The 15,264-nt window shown below is 46.7% G+C and overlaps 6 protein-coding genes across 6 annotated transcripts; 4 read left to right on the top strand and 2 right to left on the bottom strand.

Annotated features, from left to right (window-relative positions):
* Positions 1–835: 835 nt before the first annotated feature.
* F5Y00DRAFT_261727 (HET-domain-containing protein) lies at positions 836–3,049 on the top strand (the record flags this gene model as incomplete). Its single annotated transcript, XM_048011258.1, has 3 exons — positions 836–1,059; positions 1,129–1,833; positions 1,957–3,049. 3 exons carry the CDS (start codon positions 836–838, stop codon positions 3,047–3,049), a joined length of 2,022 nt encoding a protein of 673 aa, XP_047865186.1.
* A 528-nt stretch (positions 3,050–3,577) lies between these two features.
* Positions 3,578–5,357, bottom strand: F5Y00DRAFT_236067 (domain found in IF2B/IF5-domain-containing protein). The gene is made up of 2 exons (XM_048007666.1): positions 4,001–5,357; positions 3,578–3,931 (listed from the first exon to the last, which is right to left on the bottom strand). Exons 1-2 carry the CDS (start codon positions 4,743–4,745, stop codon positions 3,762–3,764), a joined length of 915 nt encoding a protein of 304 aa, XP_047865185.1. The 5' UTR covers positions 4,746–5,357; the 3' UTR covers positions 3,578–3,761.
* A 383-nt stretch (positions 5,358–5,740) lies between these two features.
* Positions 5,741–7,014, top strand: F5Y00DRAFT_69878 (uncharacterized protein). Its single transcript, XM_048014023.1, has 3 exons — positions 5,741–5,974; positions 6,047–6,506; positions 6,563–7,014. The coding sequence occupies exons 2-3, from the start codon at positions 6,284–6,286 to the stop codon at positions 6,664–6,666; spliced, it is 327 nt and encodes a 108-aa protein (XP_047865184.1). The 5' UTR covers positions 5,741–5,974; positions 6,047–6,283; the 3' UTR covers positions 6,667–7,014.
* A 201-nt stretch (positions 7,015–7,215) lies between these two features.
* Positions 7,216–9,032, top strand: F5Y00DRAFT_69755 (DnaJ-domain-containing protein). Its single transcript, XM_048014022.1, has 3 exons — positions 7,216–8,112; positions 8,170–8,202; positions 8,257–9,032. Exons 1-3 carry the CDS (start codon positions 7,902–7,904, stop codon positions 8,982–8,984), a joined length of 972 nt encoding a protein of 323 aa, XP_047865183.1. The 5' UTR covers positions 7,216–7,901; the 3' UTR covers positions 8,985–9,032.
* A 1,219-nt stretch (positions 9,033–10,251) lies between these two features.
* On the top strand, positions 10,252–12,956 carry F5Y00DRAFT_236054 (glycoside hydrolase family 72 protein). Its single transcript, XM_048007665.1, has 4 exons — positions 10,252–11,082; positions 11,140–11,711; positions 11,765–12,202; positions 12,253–12,956. The coding sequence occupies exons 1-4, from the start codon at positions 10,956–10,958 to the stop codon at positions 12,481–12,483; spliced, it is 1,368 nt and encodes a 455-aa protein (XP_047865182.1). The 5' UTR covers positions 10,252–10,955; the 3' UTR covers positions 12,484–12,956.
* Positions 12,957–13,100: 144 nt separating this feature from the next.
* Positions 13,101–14,606, bottom strand: F5Y00DRAFT_261722 (S-adenosyl-L-methionine-dependent methyltransferase; the record flags this gene model as incomplete). Its single annotated transcript, XM_048011257.1, has 7 exons — positions 13,101–13,285; positions 13,350–13,921; positions 14,029–14,041; positions 14,103–14,197; positions 14,261–14,302; positions 14,358–14,456; positions 14,524–14,606. The coding sequence occupies 7 exons, from the start codon at positions 14,604–14,606 to the stop codon at positions 13,101–13,103; spliced, it is 1,089 nt and encodes a 362-aa protein (XP_047865181.1).
* Positions 14,607–15,264: the final 658 nt, after the last annotated feature.

Genomic DNA, 15,264 nt, shown 5'->3' with positions numbered 1-15,264 from the left:
ACCATACCATGCAGTGATATATATATATATATATATATATATTTTAATATGCGTTATCTAAACGGATACAAGCCCGGAATCGTGACATCTTAAGCCGTAAACCTTAGGTATATAAGTTGTCCTAGTTTGCTCGAACCCCTTAAAAAACGCAATACTACGAAAATAACTTCTTTCTCGGTTAGCGGTCAGGTCAATAATCATCTTTTATACCAAGGAACCAGAAGACATCTGCTAGTTTACGGTTGATATCTGCTCTAGAATAGAAACCAAGTAGACCAATGGCCAGTCACGATATTAACTCAACGATCTACTTTTAAATTATCCATGGCAATGTTGTGGACTTTCTAACCAGACTGATGTGGTGACTTTAGATTTGGTTTAATAGATAGAATTAATACTCACGTGCTTAACCACTTTGATGTTTAATAGACGTTGACTTAATTCTATTCGTATTCTTAATACCAATGAAAAGGTTAGTCCGTCAATCATATAAAAAACAAAGCTTTATATTTATAACTATTATTCAATCTGCAAATGTCATATTCGTCTATTAATGATAACTTTACCTTGTAGCCTCACGATTTGACTTTATCTTCCAATCCGACTTTATCACCTAACTCAGCCTCTGCTATTGGTGGTGGCTATGTTATTGACTGCCCGATATGCACCCAACGTTACCCACAGCCTCTACCCAACGGCTTAAAACCAACCTCGCTACCAGCTCATACCTGAAAGAAACAAAGTAAAACTGAAATATATCGTTGCCCTTTCAAGATTCATATAAGATTAGGTATATATTTATTGGATTCACCAAGTTAAGGCTTCGTTTAAAATCATGCGTCTTCTCAGTTCCTCGAGCGGGGAAATGAAATTCTTCCCTTCGCGTGCCGGTATCCCTCCTTATGCTATACTCTCCCATACCTGGGAAGAGGAAGAAGTGTCGTTTCAGGATTGGCAAGGAGAGCGTGAGAAAGTTAAAAAGGTGAAGGGCTTCCGGAAAATAGAATATTGCTGTCAACAGGCAGTCAAAGACGGGTTTGATTGGGTCTGGGTCGATACGTGAGTCTAGTCTAAAAAACCATTGAGAATACTACCTATGCTTAAGAGTAGATGCTGACCGAGTTGCAGATGCTGCATAGATAAAACTAGCAGCGCCGAGCTCTCCGAGTCTATCAACTCCATGTTCAGATGGTATAAAGAAGCATCTGTCTGCTATGCCTATCTGGCAGACGTGAAGCGCAGCCCCCTATCGACGATCGAGAGTCAAATCGCTGAGAGTCATTGGTTTGAGCGCGGATGGACGTTACAGGAGCTAATTGCATCCAAAAATGTGATCTTCTACTCTGAGGACTGGTGCCAAATCGGGACAAAGTTACAGCTCTCGACTCTCATATCCAGTATTACTGGTATCGAGGAGACGTATCTGGACAGCGCGAACATCCAAAACGCTAGTATAGCACAGCGTATGTCCTGGGCGGCAAACAGGAAAACGACGCGTGAAGAGGACATAGCATACTGTCTTCTTGGTATATTCGATGTGAACATGCCCCTTCTATACGGCGAAGGTGAACGTGCATTCCTAAGATTGCAGGAAGCGTTGGTAAAGGCTTATCCGGAGGACCACACGCTATTCGCTTGGGGAACCATTGTTGAGCGGTTTTCTGGGTCCGTACTGACAGACGCCCAAATACTGGGCTATGAGCCTATTGAGTACAATCCCGAAGGCGATGGATCGCTCCTTGGGCTTCTAGCTAAAAGCCCAGCTGACTTCAAGAGTTCGGGAAAATTTATATGTCATTGGGATTACCAAATATATTTCCGTGCCTGGCAATCGTATGTGGTTCAAGTCCGCTTCATCACTTTTTTGTCCTATCCCGCTTGCGAAGTCTTTTTGATGATATCAAGTTCCCCTCGGCTTATTAAAAGAGGCAACCGCTAACTCGAGTTATGATATAGGATACGAATGGTGCCAACCGTTGTTGGTTCCTCAATTCATGTGGAGCTACCCATGTTTAAACGTCTCAAGTATACTGAGCCGCAAGCAAGCCATGATTATTGCTCCTTTAGTGATGGGCTACCCGTGGGGCGGCTGCGGGAGACGACATTCGCGATACTAACATGCGGGTATTACGAGGAAAAAGGATTCATGGTAGTTGCAATTCCTCTCATTGTCTGTTCGGGCAGCTATGGGCGCACGCAACAGATTGTTATCAACGAATCTACTACGCTCAAAAGATATCCTAACCATGTACTGCACAACGCTGGCTCCAAAATAATCGTCGAACGTCAGCCGTGTTATCAACCGCATACTAGAGATATAGTCGTGAGGAGATTCGTATCTTCCATGACCTTGAAGACCTTATATATCCCCGAGACCATCGAGAAGCAGCAATACAGTTCTATCTTAAAGGAAGTACGTCCTACACGGGGCGCCATCATGGCTTTTCTATTTCAGTATGATTTCGCCACGGGTTTGGTGATATGTATAAGTCGTGTGGGAGAGCGCCATAATGGTACGGATAAGCTACATTTTGTCGTGCGGCACATAGATGCCACTGCTGCTATAGAAGATTCTATTCGTAAAGGAGAACGACATCAAGGATATGCAGATCAAGAAAATCCAGAAAGAATGAAGCTGGTATTTACAGAATCGCAGTACAGCCACACATATGACGCTTTAAATTATGTATGCAATAATTGGGATAGAATAGAGGGCGGGCAAACAATGGGCTTTCCCCAACAGTTTCAAGTTGCAGGAAGCAGATATGGACCAAGCGTGCGTATCGCCACGGAGCGGATATATATTGGGGGTGATCCCGAGCAGCCCATCGATATAGTTGACATTATAATCCAGCCTGAGCTGAACCAACCACGTCTCGTTACGGACTGGGAGGGAAAATTGGAATATGAGAATAAGCGGGAGGAGGATGGATACACTTGGCGGGATGAGACCGGATGGCGTAAGACGCGAAGAGACGAGACGAGCTCGCAAGAACGACATAATCTCAGATACGCCCGGACAAGAGGAGGTGGAAGGAGGCGAACGTAAACGTAAACGGAAAAGATCTCGAGACTGGTTCGGAGAGGACTAGCTCGGATAACATGAGCTTGGGTGAGATGACTGATGAACAATGTCCCCTTCTCTGCTCCCCCATATAGGCTTAGGCGAAATGGGCTTTCCTACCTACATAAGTTCCATAGTCCCTTTTGCTACCTCGGCTAAACAGCTATTGATATATACGTGTAAGAATGTACTCCTTGCTTCGACTATTTAACTATGTAGAAATGTGTTAGCATATAAGCTATCTTAGGTACCGATATACACGAATGGCAATCGTATAGTAATAGGGTACATAGGTAGAGATTATGTATAACTACATTGTTACTGAGTGGCGGGTACCCGCCACTCAATACCGTATACATCCTTCTAAGAGACCAAGGATGCATTCTTAACATTCTCAAGGTACCTAGATAGGTTACGGAATGGCAAACGAATCGAACCACTATTATTATACGAGGAATACAACGCAAGTACTTAATAAAATAGGTGCCTCGCCCACAAGATCACGAAACAGAACGAAACAAAACAGTATTAATTGTATATACGTGAATGCTTATTGCTTTTTCCCTACCTAGCCCCTAAACTAAGTTAATAAGGGTACCATACAATACGGTATAGCACGGTTAAACAAAGCAGAGCCCATGCGAAAACATGCTCTTGATAGAGCAATAAAGATCATTCTGATAGAGCGAGGGACATCTTAACCCTGCATCTTCTTTCTCTTGCCGACCTGGGCCGAGAAACCGGTCTTGATAGCGGTGACGGACCGACGGGATCCACACGAGTTGCACGTGATGAAGTAGAGACGGTTCTCTCCCTTGTTGAGTTCTGTGTCGGGAGATCGACACGTCTTGCAGGTAACATACTCGACTATAATCTAGTTAGAAATGCCGTAGACAAAAATACATGCGAAAAAAAGAATAATTAGAGGAGGCTTACTGATGTATTTTCGCAGGACGTTTTCAATTTGTTTCTGTTGGAATCGACCCTTGATGACCAATCGTCTGCTACCGTCGACGGAACCGTTTGTACCCAATTCGGCAAAGAGGTATGCAGTGACGTGTTCTTCGCTTCGCTTCATTCTCTTGGTAATTTCCTGGATGTTGGCGAAGATAGTCTTCTTGTTACCTTCACGTAGGCACTGAGGAGGCGGGATCTTGTAACTTCGCGTGCCGCTAGAGGCGTGATCCGGGTGCTTCTGAGCCAACAGGCTGAAGAAGCGGCTGAGGAGCAAATCGTAACTAATCGGCTTAGTCTCATCGTGACTCCAGATACCGGTGCCTTTCTCCATATCTCCGCTTTGCTCCTCGCCTTTCGTGTCGGCAGCACCCTCCGCACCGCCCTCTTTATCGAGGTCGAGCGCCGCGAGCTTGGCAGCGAATTCGTCGCCTTCATCGGCCTTGGCTGTCTTCTTCTTTTTCTTCTTCTTCAAAGTTAAGTCTAGGCCGCCTGCATCGGCAGCTCCGTCGGCAGCACCACTTGCCTCTTCTCCCTCGGCATCCTCGGCCTTCTTGGGCTTCTTCTTTTTCTTCTTGAGAAGATCCAGACCGCCTTCTTCGGTAGGAGCAGCAGCGTCTTCGACGGCAGCTTCTCGCGCATCAGTAAAAGCCTCAAGAGCGGCTGAGAGCGGCGGCGTACGAGGTGTATGGGATAGGGCAGTGTCCTTTGTATCTTCGGAAGCCATGGTGACTATCTTGCCGTCGGGTTCAACTACGAGAGCTTCGGAATTAAAAACGACGGATTTTCGTTGTTTACGGTCGGGGATCGAGGGACGTTGTTCGTGCTGGTTGCAGTTATGTTAATAAAGGATGTTTTAACTGGTCTTGATGAGGTGAAGAAATGAAGGAAATAAGAGTCCGCCGGTCGGAGGATATTTAAGGTTGGTTGATGCCGAAATGAAATCCAATGGTCCAGAAGTTGAACGTTGGATGTGGGAAGGTATGACTCTTGAGCGGTGGCTTATGTCTCGGATTTTTCAGTGCGACTCCAATGTATAAAGTAGTGGGGCCCACAATTGGTCCCTACCTATGGAATTGGAGGGGCGAAAATATTGGCCTTATCGGATCCCCTCGTTCCTGCTAGTGGGGGGATGGGGGGTACCTAAACCGAGTACATGCAGGAAGTACCAAAGGATAGAGAATAGAGGGGAGACCCAAGAAGGAGTGGTGACAGTGCGGATGCAAACACCGGTCCCGATCGATAAGTGAAGTCGAAAATGATGAGGCAAATTGTATCCAGCACCCGCGATCTGAATGGAAAGGATGTGAGAATAATGAGATAAATCAAGTTAAACTTACAGTATCTGCTGCATCTGTTGCATCCATCCTTGCTGTTTTTCTATATTTGACTTTGCTTTGTTCAGCCTTTTGTTAAAAAGAATCAGGTTGTGTCACAATAATTGTCGACGCCCAAGAAATAATGTTAATGTTGCAGGTGGGACGATATCTGTGGCGATCAAGACAGTGGCGGGAGGTTGACACTGGAATTGATGATAGGAAGCTTCCTCTTGATTTTAGCTCAACTTAGGATGATTTTGGGGAATGACAGAAGTCGAGGTTGTTGAAGTTGGATAGATCGAAAAAGAAAAATTAGGAGCGCAGGAAGATCCTATGACGTTTGAGCCCTACGATGGAGAGAAATGCATATTAAATTTGCTGCCTTCAACTTTCTCTACCACCTCCTTGGGGAGGTACTTTTGAATCTCATCCAACCCCCGTTAGGGAGTGAGCCCCCAGGGCTGATAGGCAGGTAACTTCTCGGCAGGTAGGCAGGCTATGACTCAGCAGTTTAGTTGTCTTACCACCCCACGTTAGAGCATCTCATCATCCCCCCACTAAATTGAAGCAAGCTCGCCAATAGCAAAGTCGACCTTGGTCGGCAAGTGTCCCACGTATTTGATTGGTCTTAAAGAAGGTACGTATTTCGGAGCTAACACCAGATAGAAGCTTAGTAGCTCACGTCCAACTTATCAACTACCACAAACAGAAGCGGCGTCACTTCAATAATACAGCAACTTACACCTTATTCCACACCACAGCATTCGCTATTCGAATTAGATTGTATACCTACCTACCTATGTATTGGGGATAAGCTAGCTGCTCCTAGCTGGTGGAACCCAATGCATCAGATCTGTTAGCAATAGCGCCTAGTCCCGCCGCTTTCTCGCGAGCCTTAACTACCTACGCATAGATATCCTTCCATCTTTCACTTCACCTTCGAATCATGTCGTTCTCCGGTTCCTTCGCCATGCCCGATACACCGGGCTCCGATAATGACGATATCGATTCCCTCCCTTCCACCTCTACCGAAAGTTTCACAACCGATGATGACGATTTCGATGCGCAAAGGGAATGGGAGCAGAGCTTAGAACAATTACAACTGCTCTTAACTATGGTCTTGGTACCATTCGCTGGAAAATATCTCGGCCGCAAGTTTGCCTACTGGAGTATGATTCCAAATCACTTCTAATAAATGGTCCTGGGCTGACACTTGTCTAAATAGGTTGGGCACGATATATGGAATGGATGCATAACGTTGAAATAAAATGGACGAATAAAACAGCATTTAAAGCTTCAGGTGCAGTTGAAGCAGCGGCGACGCTCTGAACGATCATATTTCTAGTCTACCTAGATTTTCGGAGGGACACTTTTTGCGGATAATAGACCGGATGGCACCCTATTTGTGTATATAAGGGCATTGATGTGGATACAGGGGATCGTCGGCATGTGACACCGGGATGCCAAAAGCAATCAAAATTACCATCTCGGCAGCCCCGTCCTCAAACCCGGATACGTCCCGTGCTACCGTTAGGCCTTGATAATTCTTATCCGAGATAGCAAAATAAGAGCCTAACAGCAGCTCCGAGAATCTTTCAGTGTCTTTGGCTTTAAAGATGCCTTCTTCCGGGGCTCTAGCGCGCCACGATAACAAGAAATAAATTCTCGCCGTCCAATTGTCAAGCTCGCCAGATCAGTCTGCCCTGTTTAGAGGAGTCGTAGGTAATCGAAACTAACTTGATATCCAATAGTAACAAAGTAAGCCTTCCTGTTTCAATTCTAGCCCACACCTCACAATCCATAGTGTTCCTCTAAATGGTTGAACCCCCGCTGCCCTCGCAAGAAATACCTTTGGTTTTGCGGCTAGACCTTCTAAGTATTACAGATTCGGCATGTGTGTTGTTCCCAACCTCGACATACCCAATATGAGTTTTTGTTATTAATAGAACTAATATTTGATCCCCTTTATCAACCTTCAGCCGCAAGAGACACTATGCACGATGTCCAGATACCCATATGTTGCGATCAGAATTCGATTCAATGGGTTACAACGTCTATGCATCTGCCACCCAGCTAATTCCTCTCATTGGCACATGATCAAATGCTAGTATATATGCATGGGGTAATTGGCATATCCTCATGGGTGACGTTTAACTCTTGGCGCCATAGCGGATATTTGAGAACGCCAAATCGCGATTAGACACCACGTAAGAAGTCGTGTGTTAACAGTAAAGTCCCACGTGTATAGCCTTGCGAAATTACCAGGAGGGAAGAACTGGATATAACAAACACGAGCCTTGTCTTGTCCTCTGTCGGCGAACTTGAAGTTTGGGTCAAAACAATATCCACGAAGAATGACGACTATCTTATTCACCTACACTCGAATTGTTCAGCCGGCTGGAGACACCGTATAATAAACCGGCTGTACCGGTGAATATGTGTACGAATTCTTTGAAGTTATTGCGGAAACTAAACATCCAAACAACATTTATATAATAGCATCACGATATTACGCACAAGACAACCCGACATTCCTATCATCTATACCGACCTTTTTTTTCAGCATGGCTCAGATTAGTTTCCCTAGCCACGACCTATATAAGGTCCTTGGCGTTGAAAATGACGCTAGTTTAGAAGACATCAAGAAGGCATACCGAGAACTCGCAAGAAAGGTTCACCCAGATAAAGCAGAAGGTGGAAACACGCCGGAAAACAACGCGCGATTCCAGCAGGTTTCGGAGGCGTGGGAGATTCTCCGTGACGAGGTTCTAAGACGTGAGTACGATATTCATCGTGAAAGCGCCGAGGATCTTGGTCATGACAGTGATACAGGTTCCAAGCGTCGTAGCCGAAAGGAACGTAGCGGTAAGGATGAACCAAGCAGATATCCTAGAGACGGTTCTTCTGACGCACATCCAGGTAGCTACGAAGCGAAGCCTAATCATCGCGGGAAGCCTTACTTTGAGGAATGGGGGCATGATAAGCCTAACGGTCCGGATGAGACCCGTGGTTCTAGAGCGCATGGAGCCAGACGACGGTCTAATACCTATACATATTCGTCGCCCCCATACGACATGCCATACCCCTTCGAGTGGCCCGGTACGACGCCGGAGCCACAGCCAGCTCCCGGCGCACATCAATATAGGGCCCACAACCCAAGAGGCCCGCCGCCTCCCTCTGTTAACCTTGCAGACCGCTTAACTGCTATGCGTATCAGAGTTGACATGAGGTCACTCTATAGTGATCTCGACGCCATAGCCAAGGAGATCCAGTACCTCGCGACGGGCTTCCATTCGACGCCGTTCAACACCTCGGACAAAGAGCGCCGCCGTTGGGGAAAGCTCTTTAACGATGCCAATAGCACCCTTAACGTCGTCGATGACATGTACGATGATCTGGACATTTGGGTGGATCATATCGAAACCGGGAGAGGAACGTCGCGGTTGCCAGCTTGTAACTTACCTGCACAATTCGCCTATATCTCCGCCATCGCCACCATAATGAAATACGCCGCTACGGCATGTGTCACTATCCAGGGACTAATTCTGAGCTCTCCTTACGAGCCGCCACAGCAGTACTTCGACGATCTGGAAGAACGAATGAGGATTATGATCACGGCCTGCGGATCACCGCAGAAACAAAAATAGATAGCATCAACAGGCGCCATGGAGGCTGGTAGAAGAACAAAAAAAGGAGATTGCTTGATAATATAGGTATCTATTTGGATAGCCCGGGATCTTGTTTTATATGGCCCGGAGAAGACGGGTACCTAGCCATATAGTATATGTACATAGATGTGTATGCTCCAATTTGGAGTGAACATACGTATCTTCTTTGTCTAATGGAACAATTTCTTGAATCGTGTAAAATATAAGGGAATCTATTATTGGAAACACGTGAAATATATGTAATCCCCCATAAATTTGGGGGCATGGTTTTGGCTTTGTGCACTGTATACGAATAGGAGAGTCATATTACTATACCCAATAAATGAGGCTAGACGTAGGGCAAGAACCGACTAACTATCTCAACTATATACTTCTATATCTATCTCCTAACGAGGCGAGTAGGCTGTATACCTCAGGGGATGGCTCATACACTACACGGTTGGGTTACCTAACCTATTCGAGGGAATAATGAAAGTGTTAGGTATCCAATTTACTGACCCACAGGCGCAGAGCCCGTACCTGATCTAAGGCTATAATATCCTGACTATTCAACGATCGTCATCTAAAACATGTATTCGCTTGATACTGGCCTTGTTTCATCTAGCCAAGTAGTTGAGCTTAAACTTGGCTTGCCGGCAGTGGCTGACCAAGATGACGGCATGAACCCACCTCGATGCAGTAGCTTGAGAACTAAAATCCAACGCTAATGCCAAGCCCGGTCGGTTTGCATTTGGAAGTTCGTTTAATCTGGCATTGCATTCATTTTCCGAGGGAATAAACTGTCTGATGCTGCAACGTCTTTTGATATGTTATGGATTTACGAACTCCAATTTAATACATAGAAGTTACGGTTCTCGCTCAAGCAGCAGAACCATCACGAACTGGCCAATTTCGGATACGAATCCCACGTGGATCACGGACTTGCCAGGTGGTATGACAAGCTTTCAAAGTTGAAAAATGACAAGAACAATAATGCTACAGACACACCATTACCTCGTACAGTATGTACATGTCGCATCGCCATTCTTTTCTTCGGGCGTCCATTTAAGAAAGTGGACCTGTAAGACAGGGTGGGTCCTTTCCCGGAGAAAGGGCAGCATTGGCGGGTATTGGCAGTGACGTCGGCCAATCAAACCGAGGTCAACCCACTACGTATCTTGATGCTTCCTCGTTTTTCGCAATACGTACAACAGAGGCGTCCCGCGGGTATGCGCACGTAGACAAATAAAGTTGATTACTGTTGTAAGTTTTCTCTGTTCTAATATATCAAAATTAAATAATTCGAATACCTCTTCCTTAAGTACGAGCGAAGTATAGATAGGTATTTATAATATATTGAACGGTTCTCAGATTCCTGTTACACAAAGGTAATTTATACAATGCACGCCACAGAATGCATAGCCCTCTCGCAATGTCTCGGTTTAAGACCCGAGGTATACCTACATGTACATAGGCGTACTACTTAGTACCTGTAGCCACCACTGAACTGTACATAGTAAGATCCAAGATGTTGCAGACACACCCTCCTTTCCGGTTATGTAGCCAAGGTGGCTCACACCTGCTTTTGCTACACTCCCCCTTTCCTTGTTCTTGAATTCTGGGCAGCGTACGGATTAAATATCTCCAAGCCAAGGAAACGACTTCTTGCCTCGTTCCACTCTCCTTTTCTCATTCCATGTCCGCAGTTTTTCCCCCTTCGCTCGTTGTTTAACTTCTCGACTCCGTCACCCTTCTTTCTGGCAACTCATTCGTTATTGTTGGCATCTCGTCTTCCAATTCAATCGTTTTGATAGTTCGCGCCCCTGATCTTGGATCTGCAGGTGGTTCTTAAACGACCCTCACTCGCTTGGGATCGCGATATACCACGTGTTTTCACATTTTTTGACGAAACACCCTATTAAAATTAAACTAAAGCAGCAATTGGTCACTTGGAATAGTAACAATACAATAATGCGTTCGTTCGCCTTCGCGTCCGCTCTGGCAGCGGCGAGCATGGTCCACGCAGGGCCTACTCCCACTGAAGAAGAGTTACCTAGGCGTGCTGATTCTCTGCCTACGGTAACCGCGTCTGGTAATGGTATGATACCAACATCCGCTTTTAAGGTAATGACCAGAGACTAATGACGGACAACAGCTTTCTGGGCCGGTGACGAACGATTTTATATTCGAGGTATCGACTACCAGCCTGGTGGTTCTTCCGCTAATCTCGATCCTCTTGCTGATACCGACCTTTGCAAGAGGGATATCGCCAAGTTCAAGGAACTCGGTGTGAACACGGTTCGTGTTTACTCTGTTGACAATTCGGCCGACCACGCCGAGTGCATGGAAGCCTTGAGCGATGCAAAGATTTACCTAGTGCTTGACGTCAACAACCCTCAATATTCCATAAACCGAGACAAGCCAGGGCAGTCGTATAACGATGTTTACCTCCAAAGTGTTTTTGCTACCATCGATGAGTTCGCAAAATATGACAACACGCTCGCTTTCTTTTCAGGCAATGAAGTCATCAACGACAAACCCGATTCCGTAAAATCGGCTCCTTACGTCAAGGCTACTACTCGTGATATGAGACAGTACATCGGCTCTCACGGCTATCGCAAGATTCCTGTTGGTTACTCGGCTGCTGATGTCAGTGATAACCGAATGCAGACCGCGCAGTATTTCAACTGCGGTACCGATGACGAGCGTAGCGACTTTTTCGCCTTTGTAAGTCTTATCTAATGCTAGCCGAGATATCAGAAACTAACAAGCCGTCTAAGAATGACTATTCTTGGTGTGCTCCGTCCTCCTTCCAGCAATCTGGTTGGGATCAGAAGGTGAAGAACTTCACCGGATATGGTCTGCCTATCTTCCTGTCGGAGTGGGGTTGCATAAAAGGCACCCGCGACTTCGGGGAGTTGAGTGCATTGATGAGCGATGAGATGTCTGCTGTTTACTCGGGTGGTCTCGTGTACGAGTATAGCAGAGAAGGCAACGGGTACGGTATCGTTGAGCTCGATGGAAAGTCCGACTCGGTCAAGGAAGAACCCGACTTCGACAGGCTAGCGTCAGCTTTGTCCAAGTATCCAGCTCCGACTGGCGATGGCGGTTTTACTTCCACCACCACTTCTGTTGCGTGTCCAACGGTCGATACAGTTTGGGATCTTGGCGGATGGGATGCGAGTGCGCTTCCCGCAATTCCCCCGGGAGCCGAGAAGGTATATATCGCAAATTTCGTTGGATTGAAAAGGGGCTAACGATATTCTAGTACATGACCGAGAAAGCCGGTAAGGGACCGGGCCTTAAGGGCTCTGGTTCTCAGGATGCTGAAGGTACTTCGACTGGAACTGCTTCGCCTGGTGCTGGATCTGTAACTGCAACCGCATCTGGTGACAATGACAACGCCGCTGGCCGACCAGCTCCCCCAATGGATATGAGCATTTTCGTCCTTACTGGCATTGTTGGTCTCTTCACCCTCGGCGGCACGTTGTTGCTATAGGTTGGCCACTAAGCCGTTTTCGGTAACTCTCGGTACGAGGATCATGGAGCTTGGACATCTGGGGAGTACGCGTTTTATTGGTTCGGTGATTAGGCGCGTTGACCCCTTTTGGGATCGACGGCGAACCGGGATATAATTAGTTTAGAGCGGCACAGTAACTCCATATGACGTGGGGTAAAGTATGTACGCATTATGAACACGAACGACATATAATTTAGACATGGAATGGGTGGATTGATGGATATTAAGTGTATTACTGAACTGACCTTGCTAGAGGACTAAATTGCTGAAATTGGGAGGAAGTGACATTGCTTTGTACTAACTAGATGCATTAAAAAGGGAGGACTAGATTATGACTATTCTACAGCAGGACTTCATCGTATAATGTGTAGATCGTGGCTAGATTTCTCCGATTTTAAGTAGCGGAACGCGTTTCCTCGCTATATATATATATTATAACATGTCTAAATAAGCTTGGCACCTCTACTATACATCTATCTTAATGAATACGCTATGCTGGATGTTGAACAAAAAGGCTTACGCACTGCCACCGAATAACCTGAAGCATATTATGTATACGCCCGTATTCCTTTCCTATATTATCTTCAAGTTGATGATCAATTAGCTCCCTCAGGCCTCCGGCCGTATATGACCTTGACTAGTGAATATGGCGATTTCCGCCTGTCGCGCAGCTCCTTGCGTACGCGGCTCAGATAGAGTATGACTTGCTCGTGAGTCCAGCCCAAACCTTGGGTGAAGAGGTACAGTAGAAAACCTATAGTGAGTAGTTCTTCGTCAGTGTCTATTAGATAGGTAGCTATACGCATATATAAGGATTCCGAATATATAAAATAGGGAGCACATACCCTCCATGCCCTCCTCCATCGTGGCAAGTGCATACATTCCTACCTCTCTTAGATGCGGATCATCCGAATTCGGCGTAAGCGGGCACTTAAACGTATGCGTAACGATATCGACGAACCCCGCGCGCCGGAACGCGCTCTCCATCGTCCCGTCCTCGACGATATTCATCGGCCTCGAAGGCCCCGAGTTCGCACTCCCCGGGACCCTGGAGCCGTTCCCGTACCGCCTAGCGCCCTCCTCAAAAAGCGGCCCCCAAGCCGAGAGCGCCGAGCCGTCGTCTTCGCGGACCGAACCGTCGTCGCTGCGGATTCGCAGAGCGGGCTCCAGCGCTTCGACCCAGCCTGTGCCCGGGCGCACTGCCCGGAATGCTTCGGCGTATGCTGCGTCCCAGTTTAGGACTGCCCCGCAGAGATACCGCATGTGTACGAAGTCGAAGGACGCCGGGGGGAAGGTCCATGGGGTTAGGTTGAAGTCGTCCATTTCGAAACGCAGGTTACCTGGGACCCAGGACGGTTGGGTTGGTGATATGTCGGTGCCAATTACTTCGCAGCGTGGGAAGGCGTCTGCGAAGTCGCTGGGATATAATGGGTTAGAATTTTAAAAAGTTAATTTTAGGGGAGAGGAGTAAAAGCGAGGACTAAGGATAGAGGAGGGAGAACGGTGAGAGAAAGGTGAATTTACATTGCCCAGATTCCTGTACCGGGCCAACCGTCTATTAGTACTGTAGTTGTGAGGGGAGGGGCAAGGAGGCTTACCTGTTCCACATCCGATTTCTAAGGCTTTCCTAGGGTCGTCGCCGATAGGGGCTAGGAATATCTTATCGTGTAGTAGTAGCGTGAGCGTGTGGTGACTATTATTTAGACGTAAGTACTAGGTTTTCTTGTATCTTATGACCTGGACACAATCTACTAACGTAAGGTCCATGGAATTTGCTTGTATTTCATCATTAGGGGACCTGGCCTGGTTAATATAAAGTTATCTTATTGTTGCACATTGGGGAACGGTCATACCAGTAGTCGGTGTCTCCCCAACTTTTGCTGTGATACCTCCGCCCGTGGATCGTGCGGTACTCTAATATGCTGCTTGATAACGAGGCAGTTGAACTCGAGCTGTTCCATACGATTTTGAGTCAAGGTATGCTTTTAATGTTGCTAAGGGCTTTAGTTGTTTACTTACTCGTCCTCGCCCAACGACGAATCTCTATCATCTTCATACGAGTCATCCTGGAGTTCGGGAGTTAATAAATTCATGACCGACATAATGATAATGGGATTCCTGAAGTCTTAGATGGGTGCCGTGCCTGTGATAATGTCCAATATGAGTCGGCGTCCGTAGCCGAAGGGCTGGACGATAACGGGCCGATAGTAGTCGGAACGGATTCGGGCGAGGCGCTTTCGGCGGCCCGTTGATCGACTTCGGCTGCTGCCGACGGACGTGGTGTCATCTCGGTTAGGTATAAACTAATCGGTGCGGACACTCAACTGGAGCGGTGAGCTATATATAACCCTATGAGGTAATTATTCAATATGAACCGTAGAACAGGAAAGTTGAAAATATTATTTTAGGGAATAGACAACGATTATTAAGAGGATAGCATGGGTCATCTCTTCTTATCACTCGGTAACTCGGTTTCCCAAGCCCGCCCATCCGATCCTAAGTCCCCTTTCCCAGGGTATTCCCTTTCGGGAGTCTATGAGCAGGGATAAAGGATAGGCGGATAGAAGACAATCCTGTCGCCCCGGGACGTCTTTGCTATGGCTGCTAGGGTAGGTCCAGACGACAGTTGAAGGGTTTGAGGTTCGTATATGCCTCGAACTAGGAGGAGTTCGTTCATATGCATTGTACCTACTCGGCGTATGGTTTTGAGACGTGGTCTGCTCTCATCCAATCCGGGATTTGTCCCAGCCCCATGCCGTA

The sequence above is a fragment of the Daldinia vernicosa genome (genome assembly GCF_022497035.1).
Source record: "Daldinia vernicosa strain CBS 139.73 unplaced genomic scaffold F5Y00scaffold_21, whole genome shotgun sequence".
NCBI classification, from domain to species: domain Eukaryota; kingdom Fungi; phylum Ascomycota; class Sordariomycetes; order Xylariales; family Hypoxylaceae; genus Daldinia; species Daldinia vernicosa.
The sequence above is the reverse complement of the archived record's forward strand: the minus strand, read 5'-3'. Positions and strand labels throughout refer to the sequence as shown.

What these genes read in the sequence shown, in the direction of transcription:
- F5Y00DRAFT_69878 (XM_048014023.1), top strand. Translation starts at nt 6,284, where the DNA reads ATGTCGTTCTCCGGTTCCTTCGCCATGCCCGATACACCGGGCTCCGAT. An exon ending in CCGCAAGTTTGCCTACTGGA is followed by an intron (nt 6,507 to 6,562) that starts GTATGATTCCAA and finishes TTGTCTAAATAG; the next exon opens with GTTGGGCACGATATATGGAA.
- F5Y00DRAFT_69755 (XM_048014022.1), top strand. Translation starts at nt 7,902, where the DNA reads ATGGCTCAGATTAGTTTCCCTAGCCACGACCTATATAAGGTCCTTGGC. An exon ending in CCGTGACGAGGTTCTAAGAC is followed by an intron (nt 8,113 to 8,169) that starts GTGAGTACGATA and finishes ACAGTGATACAG; the next exon opens with GTTCCAAGCGTCGTAGCCGA. An exon ending in TAGCCGAAAGGAACGTAGCG is followed by an intron (nt 8,203 to 8,256) that starts GTAAGGATGAAC and finishes ACGCACATCCAG; the next exon opens with GTAGCTACGAAGCGAAGCCT.
- F5Y00DRAFT_236054 (XM_048007665.1), top strand. Translation starts at nt 10,956, where the DNA reads ATGCGTTCGTTCGCCTTCGCGTCCGCTCTGGCAGCGGCGAGCATGGTC. An exon ending in GTAGCGACTTTTTCGCCTTT is followed by an intron (nt 11,712 to 11,764) that starts GTAAGTCTTATC and finishes AAGCCGTCTAAG; the next exon opens with AATGACTATTCTTGGTGTGC. An exon ending in TTCCCCCGGGAGCCGAGAAG is followed by an intron (nt 12,203 to 12,252) that starts GTATATATCGCA and finishes ACGATATTCTAG; the next exon opens with TACATGACCGAGAAAGCCGG.
- F5Y00DRAFT_236067 (XM_048007666.1), bottom strand. Translation starts at nt 4,745, where the DNA reads ATGGCTTCCGAAGATACAAAGGACACTGCCCTATCCCATACACCTCGT. An exon ending in CGTCCTGCGAAAATACATCA is followed by an intron (nt 3,932 to 4,000) that starts GTAAGCCTCCTC and finishes ACTAGATTATAG; the next exon opens with TCGAGTATGTTACCTGCAAG.